The sequence below is a fragment of the Panthera tigris genome, chromosome C1 (genome assembly GCF_018350195.1).
Source record: "Panthera tigris isolate Pti1 chromosome C1, P.tigris_Pti1_mat1.1, whole genome shotgun sequence".
Classification (NCBI taxonomy): Eukaryota; Metazoa; Chordata; class Mammalia; order Carnivora; family Felidae; genus Panthera; species Panthera tigris.
In genome coordinates, this window is record NC_056667.1 from 200,802,993 (window position 1) to 200,815,248 (window position 12,256).

Here is a 12,256-nt window from a genome sequence, read left to right on the forward strand (position 1 = left end):
GCAATCTCACAACACTAACGGGTACCCAGTGAGAGCAACATATCCACTGGGTTTTAAATGCAGGCTATTTCATCCCCTTCTTTGGTACTAATAAGGCAAAAGAGCTTAGCAAAGGCCAATGCTGAGTTTACAAACGGTTATCCAGAACCTCTGTAAAGCTTCACCGGCTCCTCAAATGAAAACGAGAACTCCGTGCCGACCACAGCCACTGGTTGGGTTTGCCCTTCCGTTTCCTTTAAGTTGTAATGGGGCTGCACGGAAATCCAAGTCAGAAGGCCAACAGAAAGGGATCTCAGAACCTCAACACGTGATCGGTTAAGAATGCAAGTGTCTGCAAGAATATGTCCTTTTTAGAAATAACAGTCGAACCAACAGAAGGTTAATAAAGGCTTTAATTTCACACACACAAAAAACTCTATGCATAATTTAAAAAGGAAACAAAAACAAGGAAAAACCGTAAAGGATACAGAGGAACAGTTCTGCTAAAACACAGATAAAGTGCCGCTCCATACAAAACAACATAAAGAAATCAGAATCAAGTCACTCTGAGCACAAAGAAAATCACCTCACAAATAATGTGGCCAAAGCTGCCAGCAAATCTGGTAGTGGCTCAATTAGGCAAAGTGTAGGACCTTTCCTTTTCTGTCTTCCTCTCTACAGCGTAAGTAAGCAACACTGACAACAGGCCAGAGGAGTTGGGATGCAAGGACAAAAACTCAAGAGAGGGCGGGAGACCTGGGGAGGGGATGTGTGTGTGGGCTCAGTCCCCGCAGCCCCTCTGCTTTTGAAATAGGCCAGTCAGTTGATTGCTCTTACTGTTTTGGCATTTGACCTACTGAACTTGGGTCCTGATCCAGACCCTCATTCCCCTCTATTGTTTTGCCAGTAAACATGCCTATACTTTGAATCTCTTAAGGTACTTCAAGAAAAGTTCAATGTTACTAAAATCAACTGCTTATATTCATACTGGCACACTGTTTTAATTAAAAACTTCAAAACCTCAGACATATAGCACACATGGAAAGAAAAATTTACTGTGTATAAATATGATACAACGGAAAAGACTGCCTGAAGTCTAGTAATCAAAGCATGCCGTAAAGGAGTCAAGGATTGTGGTGACACACAGCAAAAGAATTGTCACAAAACTCTCAAGGCCTAACAAACTCTAGTTTCCAATCATATATATGTTTTTCAGATGTTAATAAGACATACCAATAGAGACAGAATTTTGCAGTGATACATGAGGAAGATGTTAGATGGCAGAAATCTGTTCAGGTTTGGTACACACTTAACGAGAGCATTACTCAGTGTTAAAGCAAGACGGAGAGGAGGAAAAGGACACACCTGTTTTGGGGGGACACTTATGTGACTTGCATCTGGTACTGGGTTTTGATTTTTCCAAAAATCTCATATATATACAAGATTCAAATATACTTGGGAGATGTAGCTGTTTCTCTGATTTAAAACAAAAGACCTCCTGAGAGAGGTCAGTTAAATCAGAGAGAAAAAAAATAAAGTGTGGATGACTGAGAGCGTCCACTGCAGTCACTTCAGAGGACAAAGAAAGAGGGAGAAGAGTCATATTTATTCGTTTTAATATAAACTCTTTTCAGATCACAAACTCTTTTCAGATCACAAAAAAACAAACTACTTTTCTCCTGTAGGTTTCCAATCCCCACTCCCATGCTCTCTCTACACTCCTAACACTCAAATATAGTGACATGGCCAAGAGATCTTCACTTTAGGTGTTTCCAAATAATTTTCATTATACAACCGTATCTGTAGCTGTACATGCGTCAAGCTATGTTTACATAGTTACATAATGGTAACTGCAATATGGAGGAATAAGTAAACTCACAAATTCACCTGCTGAGGTTTTAATTCTTAAAGTTTCTCTTTTGGAAGAATTCTACACTTGAACAAGGAGAGAAGTAAAGAAATGTATAGTCTAGTATTTGCCTCCCAGAGTTAATCAGCTGATTTGTAAGTATCACTGTATACTTTAAAAAATGTAAACACATTTACATTTGTTACATCTGTTACTGAGCCATTAAATTAGGCCTGCAATTAACAGATCACCTCGAGTAAACATAGCTTTTGGAATCAAAATATAAATAGAAGAACAATTCATGGACTTGCCTCCTACTCTATCCTGCTGAGACAAAACTTAGATTTGAGTGTGCACACACATATAAATACCCCCACAAAACAGAGGCTATCTCCTCATAGGCCTAAATTACAGTCATGGCTACTAAAGGGACAGCAGCCATCTGGCCACATGCAACTTCCAATTCTCCATAATATTAGGTGATAAGAGTCAGTAAGTCTGGATTTTAGGTTAGTTTTCTATTCAAAAAAATTTCAATTAAGATCAGTTGTCTGCAGAACTAAGTGCTGTCGAGTTCTAATTCAATGTCGTTTAAAGTAGTGTAACCCTATTTGGTAATTTTCAACAGAAAGGTTACTGTGTAGGCTGCCTGGGACTGAAGCACTCTGTCCCTATCTAACTTGTCCCTTCCGGCCCCAACACCCCAATGCCCCATCCCCCTGATTGTGAGCAAACTGATCAGACTGTGCAAAAAATATATATATATATATATATATATAATATATTATTATAATTTTTAAATATATACAGCCAGCTCAAAAAACCAATAAACCCTTTCAACGTGGTCCAGCTGAAATCTCCATCTGTAGTCATGAACCCTTCACTGAACCTGAATGAGAACACGTAGTGAAAGGGGGGATGGATAAGGAGCGCAGGGGGAGGGGAAGGCCGAACAGGCCATAACAACGCACAGCTACCAAAGAAAATTCAAGTCCAAAACTTGCAAGTGTACAAGCGGTGAGAGAAGTCATCTACCTCAGTAACCTATTTCCAACTAACAAGTTCAGCCCAAGAAATGAAGATCAAATCAAATCAGGTTTCTGAGCCACGTGTACTTCTAAACCACACACACACACACACACACACACACACACACACACACACACACTACCAAAACAAGTCAAATGAGGGCACTTCATGGGCAATCAGGCTTATGGCATTTCTATTTTTTTTATGCCCTAATGCATCCATCCCCCATTTCAAATCATTTCCAACCATTTTTAACAGTACCTCTCAAAGCTCTCAAATACAAACACATGGAAGAGAAGTCCTAAATAGCTACAGAATTTGATCACCACTTCACTCATTTTTGAGAAAACCAGTTATTTCCCAGCAAAAGCTATAATTTTTAAAACAAATATTTTCCTCTGCTCTATATTACTCTTGCACAACTTACTGGCATACCATTTTGGAACGTTCACTATGGTAATGCATAGGTAAATGGCAGGAGGCAAAGCTTTCATTGGTAGTTAACCAAAAGTGCTGGGGCCGTTTACAATTTGGAAACTGAACATTTTAGAAACAGGTTACTATGTCAGAACACGTCCAAGCATGGGGCTGCAGCTCTCATAAGGCCATCTTCCAGAAAAGATGTTGCACCTTCTGTGATGGCGGACTTTAACATGTTTACTTCCCTTGAAAAACTGATGTTTTGTCCCTACCTGAGAGCTAAGAGTTACCTCCTTGTTTATAATAAAAGAAAAACATGAAAGAAAATACTGAAAGTTTCATTTTGCTATACTTAACTGTGTGAACCTAATGATTCCTGGGCTTACAAAAATTATTCTGTGGACAGAATTCTCCTCTGAAACTCATTCTTCACATGGTTTCACAAGCTGCTTACTAACCAAGCTGGTTGTGGCAGCCGAGCGACTAATGCAGCACTTAATACTGCACTCCCATTCAGCCTCAACTCAAAGCACCTAAAAAGATAAATCCATTACACACCTTTGTTATTTGTTAGCTCTTGGGATCACCTAAACCAATCTCATTCTAACTCTCACCTGGTTTTAAGGGCAAAGCCAGGCAGCAAATGATTTAAATGTTCTTTACCCAATAGCTCATGTACTTAATTTCCCATTTGCAGCAGGGCTTCTAGGGGTCCAGAGTTTTTAGATTTCACGCAAGAATCCTCATCTTGACCTATGGATGAGGGACAGATGCTAGCGTTCTTTCTTATCCCTAAGTATCCTTGCTGGGGAATCCCAACCTCCTAAAGTTTTGGTTGCAATCTTTTAGGGTAACGTTTGCTCCATGGAAGAATGACACGTAAGAAAAAGAAAAGATTCTATCTTCACTACAATAATATAGATGATATACAAAGAATATACCTTGAGAAGGAAATTTCTTTAAAGAAAATGCAAAGTGTAGAATGAATACCAAATGGGGGACCACAACACATTCCAAAGCACCAACAATCCATTTCTTGGGACTGCATGTAAACAGCAAAAGCATTACAAATCCATGAAATAATTTTTTTAAAAAAGCTCCTCATGTCAGGTGGCAGAAATGCCTCTCCTTCCCAAGGAGGACACACTGTCATTAGTGTAACATGGAGAGCTGGCTTTCCAGTGAACTTTACTAATAAGAAACAAACATGAAAGAGTGTAGACTCGAGTGAAACTACTCAAGGAACAGAAAAGCTAAATGCCAACTGATATGTATATCTTTACACATTTCTCAGGTGAATGGACTCTTTGACGCCTTCATTTCTTCTCAGAGTGCTGTGCTATTAACTTTGAGCAGGCATACTCTGGTGACTCATCCTAACTCTTTAAGGCTCCATTCACTCCACATATATGTGTGTGTGGATGTGTATGTACATATGTATATATTTACAACACGTATCCCTAAGACAAAAGGAAGCGCCACTACTGTAGGAGAAAAAGAGGATAATCAGCTACAGATGTGAGACCAAAGTTTCCATAAAACAATTAGCAACGGAGCGTTCCACATAATTGCAGTTTTCATCTTTTGGTTTGGCCCTGAGCTGTTTGTTGCTCCCGCATCAAGTAGAATTCCGAATTCTCCTCGGGCAGAGGAAAGGTGAGGCGGGCGGCAGTGAGAGGGAATAATACTCAGTGCGCACTGCCAACCCACGAGTTTGTTCCTCACAAGGCCTGACGAGCGGTCTTCCCCACTTCCATGCTAACTGCCTGAGAGTTCTTTTCCGTTTCCAGCAGCTCATCGAAGATCTCCCTTAAAATAAAACAAACAAGAAATAAAACAGGACATTTAGTAAGTAAAGCCAAAGGATAGAAGACAGATACCGACAGAGCCTGCACAATCCCATTTGGTGCCTAAATTTTATTGAACAAGCAGCTCGTTCATTTGATCACTATCTTAACCCCATGTGCCAGTTTTTGAGAAAGCTGGGTGGCGGTGGGGGCGGGGGGCGGCAATGGCACTAGCTAGCCTTGACAACAAAGCCATGTGATTCCCATCTGTAATTCAGATCTTCCAGCTGATATAACTGGAAGACAGACCAAGGTTTACGATAGGACAACTTTATCATATAGAAGTCTTAAGTTCCATACTTAGATGCTACTGTGAGATAATTAACATGAAGTTAAGATATCAAGATATAAGCCCTAAGCAAAGAAAACAAAAATCAAAAACTGTCAACCAACAAGTGATGGGAATACTTTGTCCTTACAGGGGGAAAAAATAGTTTCAGAGATTTGTAGCCCACAGCTCCAGACCTGGCAGTTTCTTACTTGTGCATATAAAAGAAGATGTAACCACTCCGGTCCCGATCACTCTGCACGGAAGCCTCTTGGATTTTAGATACCTCGAGATCATTGTAAGTAAACCATGCCTGCTTCTTAATGTCGTACACATCACTAATGTAATGACCTAAAATAAATAAAATCTTAACATGGTTTGTTTTTTTTAAAGCCCAACGCGGGGCTTGAACTCACAATCTTGAGATCAAGGTCAAGAGTCAGACACTTAACTGACCGAGCCACCCATGTGCCCCTTAAAATTGTGGTTTTTAGAACACACTGCATTTTTCTCAGGTACAGGAAGTTTTGGAGAGAGAGAAACAGCCTTCCCATCGACCCTACCCCCAGCAATGTTTCTAAAAACCATTCCGAAAACATGTACAGAAACTCAAGGGAGTAATATAGTACAGCAGGACAACTTTTTGGATATAGATATATGTATGTATATGGAAATTTGGGTCATTTATAGAGAAATTAAAAAGTTGTACCTTTAACACAATTCATATTTAGTGTGATCAAAGAAAAGATTTAAAACCTTTTCTTGATGCATTCAACCTACAGCTCATGATACTGGGCACAGAGCCAACTAACAGGGAGTAAATGCTGGCAACTTCATTTATAAAAAACTGAAATCACAATGTTCATTTACCTGAAGATGAGGTGCTACCAATGTGGCTGACAACACTAATGAGCCGGTAAGAATGAGGAAGATTCCCTGTCTGGAAAACAGAAGTGGGCGTGATTTTTAACTCTTCATTTGAATAAAAGTGAAACACTAAATTTAAATGTACTATCAAAGCCGACATGACAGTTTCAGTGTGTGTAGTCAAATTCAATAAAAAAAATCCAGTGGTTCTATTGTTCACATCTTTTGACCCAAGAATTCTACTCCCAGCTAAAATTTATTCTAGGAAAATAATTCAAAAGGAAAAAAGAATACGTGTGTAAAATTATTTACTGTAGCATCACCTATAATAATGAAAAGTTGGAATTAACGAAAGACTCAAAACTAGTTAAATGATCAGTGGTATACCAACTCAGTGCAATATTATTCAGTGGGTCAGCAATACGTTAACTTGTTTTCCCAACCCACATGAATGCACACAATAATTACAGCTCTATAAAAACAAGCATGTTAATGATTAAGTACTGGAAAACAAAATGAACAAAATGAAAACAGTTGCAGTGGTGCTGCTGGGATCATGGGTAAACTTTTACATTTTTAAATATTTTTTTAAATGCCCTTAAAATATTATTAATAGAAAAAAATTTTAAAAACCCTGAAAAGTGACATTCATGCACTGCAGGGAGCACCATAAGGTACAATGTGGGGAAGGAATACAGCTGTATGTAAACCAGAACCATTAAAATGTTCATAAACTTTGAGGCAGTAATTTACTTCTGGGGATTTAAAGAAGAAAATTCTAAATATAGAAAACACTCAATCATACACAATTCCTCAGTGTATTATTTATCACAGTGAACAACAGAAACTTAGATGCTCATGGTTAAAACCTAAATGAAATGAACAGTATGTTGATTTGAGGGAATACAGTACATACAACAATTAAAAATAAAATGCTTATAACTAATCTTTAATAAGCAAGCAGGATAAAAACTGTACTTATGACTTAAAAAAAAAATTTTTTTAACGTTTATTTATTATTGAGAGAGAGAGTCACAGAGCATGAACAGGGGAGGGGCCGAGAGATGGAGAGACACAGGATCCGAAGCAGGCTCCAGGCTCTGAGCTGTCAGCACAGAGCCCAACGTGGGGCTCGAACCCACAAACCACGAGATCATGACCTGAGCTGAAGTCGGACGCCTAACCAACTGAGCCACCCAGGTGCCCCTACTTTTTTTTAAAGCACACTTGGAGGCAGAGATGACAAAGTATGTCAAAATGCTAACAGTAGTTGTGTTAGGACAGTGGACTCCTAGGCAATTAAAATTACAAAATTGGAAAATGGAAAAAAAAATTATTTCAGAAAAAAAGAAGGGTAAGAAAAGGTTACAATGTGCTCTAGTTTAATAGTGCAATAGTTTTTACTGAGTAACAACCAGCTAGTTTTGGTATATAACTTTAAACACAATATAGTTTTGGGGCGCCTAGGTGGCTCAGTCGGTTGAGCGTCCGACTTCGGCTCGGGTCATGATCTCAGTGGTTCGAGCCCCATGTCGGGCTCTGTGCTGACAGCTCGGAGCCTGGAGCCTGCTTCGGAATCTGTGTCTCCCTCTCTCTCTGCCCCTTCCCCACTCGTGCTCTGTCTCTCTGTCTCTCAAAAATAAATAAAAATGTTAAAAAAATTTTTTTAAGACAATATAGTTTTGGCAGAACTAAAGGTGAGTTAATATTAATATATGACATCAAGAGCCATGTTACTCATTTACTACCTAACATGTACACGAGGGAGTCAGTTTTGTTTCAGTCTGTTCTGAAGCTTGTGTGTAAGAAACGAGGAGCAAAGGCAAGAGAAAGTGAAGGCCATCGGACAGCTGCCACAGGGCACAGATGAACCCGCAAGGGACATGGACAGGGAGGCCTTTGAAGACAAACGGCAGGAGGAGTAATCCTGACAATGTGACCAGTTCTACTCATGGAAGAAGGTCACCTACCTCAGCATTTCTTTTCAGCTCCTCAGCCTCAGCTTCTGTGTACTCCATATCTAAAACATCCTCATTTCCAGAGTCCTCATCAGAACCCAATGAGTCCAGAAAAGAGTTGTTAAACTCTGAAGAATACAAAAATGTTGTAAAAGTTCTTAGAACAGACACAAAGAGATAGGATTAGAAAAGTAAAAAAACAGCTTGGGGTACACATTTTATCATCCTATGGAAACATACAACATATTATCATTAGGGTTCCAATTTACCCAGCCCACTCTGAGGAATAACAATTCAGGTACCAGGTATCTATAAAAGAAATGTCCCTTTTTCTTTTAAATATATTTATATGAAAGGGATAGGACTCTAATAAGAAAGGAATAAATCTGAAAAAGAGAATATGATTTTACAGATAACCCAATTTCACTACATTCCACATTCTATAAACTGTATGTTAGGTTTGAAGTACTTGGTGCATATTGTGGATGCCCCAGCAAATACAAACCACCTCACAGAAGAGAGACCATAAAAAATTAGTATCCTTTCACATTCTTCAACATTAACTCTTTTGAAATTTAATATAATGGTATCTAACCTTGAATTTAAGGTTCACTTAAAATATACTACACTAATAATTAAATCCAAGATCCACTTTTTTCTTTAATGATGAGTTTCTACTGAAAGAATCCATCTTTAGTAATGACTTAAATAAAGAGTCCCAGAAGCATTCGTAGGTGTCTCTTTGCTTTAAAATACAATTAATCCCACTTAAAATCATAGTATAGAGTTATTTAAAAGACACGAACACTTATGAATGGGAAGAACAGAGAAAGAGACTATAGAATCAGAATCCTGAAAACTACAAAGTAGATGGTGACTGACTTAGCAGACCTAGGAAAGCCAAAACCAAATCTTAAGCCAGTAACAGAAAAGTTGAGAACCAATCCAATTTAAATCACAGACTCTTGTTCAAAAGACATACAACCTGCAAATATCATGTACCCCTGAAATTGGAGGCTAAGGAGGAAATAAAAAAAAATAAGGATTTGGTTAAAAGTGTTTTGAGAAACAGACCCCCAGGATCCCCTCCCCTCCACTTTATGCTGCTAAGCAGTGACAGAAATCTGGAGTTTCATCCTCTGGAGGGGGTAAAACACTCTCTGGACTGGGGGAACTCCAGGCACACACAGCAAATGGGGAAGCAGGCCACAATTTGCAGAGCAAACCCCTCTACCCCAGCCCTATTCCTATACGTGGCTCTCAGAACTCTGACAGCCTCATCTTTTACCTTTAGGCAAAGGCAATAAATGAGAAAACTCTTTTTTTTTTTTTTAAGTTTATTTACTTATTTTGAGACAGAGAGAGAGCAAGTGCACAAGTGGTGGAGGGACTCAGAGGGAGACAGATAATTCCAAGTAGGTTCCACACTGTCAGTGCAGAGCCTGATGTGGGGCTTGAACCCACGAACTGTGAGATCAAGAGTCGGCCGCTCAACCAACTGAACCACCCAGGCCCCAGAGAAAACTCTTTTTTTTTTAGGAATCTGACCAGCCCATGACAAAGTCCTAAAATATTAACATCATCTTCAAAACAGTCCCACCCTCTAAAACTCAGAGTTGATGAACCCTAACTATTCATGTGCTCAGAGCTTCCAACCATCTTTTTACTTTTTTTTAAGTTTATTTATTTATTTTTGTGTGTGTGAGAGAGTGCACGCTTGAGTGAGCATGTGAGTGGGCAAGGGGTAGAGAAAGAGGGGGAGAGAATCTTAAGCAGTCTCCATGCTGTCAGGCTGTCAGCAGAGCCCTATGCAGGGCTTGGACTCAAGAACTGTGAGATCATGACCTGAACCAAAACCAAGAGTCGGACACCTAACTGACAGCCACCCAGGTGCCCCCAACTATCTTTTTAGTCTCCTTTTCTTAACAATGAACGAACAACCAAAGATTACTAGACACTGAGGAAAGCCTCTAATAAGTAATATAAGACCATAAGAACCACACAGGACAGGGCAGTTGGAGGAAACAATCTATTCAGGGAGAAGAAACCTTCAAATAAACAAATCAACTATATTTAATATCCTCAGAGATTTGAGATGGTATTACTTCCATGACCACCCCCCAAAAGCTTACGAAAAAGAGAACATACACAAATCAGTTCTTGAAAAGTAGAAATATGATAGAAATAAAACACTCAAAAGAAGGTTTGGAGCTAGAGATAATGTTAGAGAACTTTCCCAGGAAGCAGAGCAAAATTACCAAAAGATGGAAAACTAGAAAGAAGAGATGAGAAAATTTTAAGAATCAGACCAGAAAGTCTGGATAACAGAAGTTTCAAAAAGAGAAAAGAGAGTGAAAGGGAGGAAGTCAGTGAAAATTTCTTATAATTGAAGGACACAAGTTTCTCTATTAAAATGATCTTTTAAGTGCCCAGTAAAATGGATGAAACAGACCCACATCAAAGCACATCGGTATGAAACTTCATCATAGTAGAAATAAAAAGATCCTACAAGCTTTCAGACAAAAACGGGGTCATATCAGGATAAAGAATGGCTTTCATACGGCAACTCTGCAAACAAGACTTCTATCACTGCTCAGCAGCATGAAGTTGGAGGGAAACAATGCTTTCACAATGACTGCAAACCCAGAATTCTATACAGCCAAACCATCAAATACTAGGTACAGTGAAACTTGCAAGGCTTCCAAAAAAACCTGAGTCACAACCCCTCTTTTCTAAGAAAACTACTAGGACATTCTCCATCAAAGCACAAGTAGAGGGGTGCCTGGGTGGCTCAGTTGGTTAAGCATCTGACTTCGGCTTGGGTCATAATCTCATGGTTCATGAGTTTGAGTCCCACATCAAGTTCTGTGCTGTCAGTGCAGAGCGCACTTTGGATCCTCTGTCCCTGTCTCTCTCTGCCCCTCCCCCGCTTCACGTGTGTTCTCTCTCAACAATAAACGTTAAAAAAAAAAAAAAAAAAAAAAGCACAAGTACACAAGTAGACCAAGAATGAGGAAGGGTGAGATACAGGAAATGAGAGATTCAAACAAAGGAGAGAATCAGAGGGAATCCCCAGGAGAATGGTTAGGGAGCTCTCAGGGTATCTGTGCATGGATGTAAAGGGCAACCAGTCCAGACTGGAGCAATGTGACTTGTGACAGCCATTAATGCCACCACTATACCATCTTTCTAATAGAGCACAGAATGCCTGGGTGAAATCTAGCTTCAATTCTTATTTGTAATTGCCTCAACTATGTGCCAGCAAAATTCAGGCTCTCTGCTCTATGCCCTGGTGTCTAGATCAGCCTAGAGCACTCAATTTGTACCAAAGTGTTCTGTTTTGATCTATTTCTGAGAACCAGAGAAAGACTAGTGATCTTGGAAAATAAAAGTGAGCCTGCTTCCCATGACTACATGTCCCTATGGACCTCTAGTATCTGGTCCATATATTAGTTCTGCCACATGCCACAACTATGGTGAGCATTATGTTTCTAAATACTCATGATTTTGCCCACTGATTTGCCAAGAGCGAACTCTTGTAAATTCACAGGGAAACTGAGGCCACATTATCTTCTAGTAGTTCTAATCATGGCAAAATGCTCTTTCACATGTCCTTGTTATGTAATTTTTCAAAAAAAAAAAAAAAAAAAAAAAAGGAGGGGTGATATGGATAGAGATGACAAATTATTTTTTTTAAAAAAGCTACCGGGGTGCGCCTGAGTCACTCAGTTGGTTAAGCGTCCGACTTCGGCTCAGGTCACAATCTCACAATTCATGAGTTCAAGCCCCGCGTCGGGCTCTGTGTTAACAACTCAGAGCCTGGAGCCTGCTTCAGATTCTGTGTCTCCCTGTCTCGCTGCCCCTCCCTCTGTCTAGTTCTCTGTCTCTCTCTCTCTCAAAAATAAGTAAAAACATTAAAAAAAATGTTTTTTTAATAAAAATATTAAAAAAAAGCTACTGATGGATACAAACATTAGAACAGTGGTTTTCTCTTGGGGTGGAGGGAAGAAATGGGTACACAATTTCTAAGGTTCTATTT

At 39.4% G+C, this 12,256-nt stretch overlaps 1 protein-coding gene across 6 annotated transcripts in view; it reads right to left on the reverse strand.

The window, feature by feature from the left end:
• Positions 1–374: 374 nt before the first annotated feature.
• Positions 375–12,256, reverse strand: part of USP37 (ubiquitin specific peptidase 37) — a 99,384-nt gene continuing 87,502 nt past the window's right edge. For all 6 annotated transcript variants that reach the window (XM_042995331.1, XM_042995328.1, XM_042995333.1 and 3 more), the window contains 4 exons: positions 8,230–8,345; positions 6,263–6,332; positions 5,605–5,743; positions 375–5,086 (listed from right to left, as the gene is read on the reverse strand). In XM_042995331.1, coding sequence (XP_042851265.1) covers positions 4,999–5,086; positions 5,605–5,743; positions 6,263–6,332; positions 8,230–8,345 — 413 coding nt within the window. In that variant the 3' untranslated portion in view covers positions 375–4,998. The remainder of the gene's footprint in view (positions 5,087–5,604; positions 5,744–6,262; positions 6,333–8,229; positions 8,346–12,256) is intronic.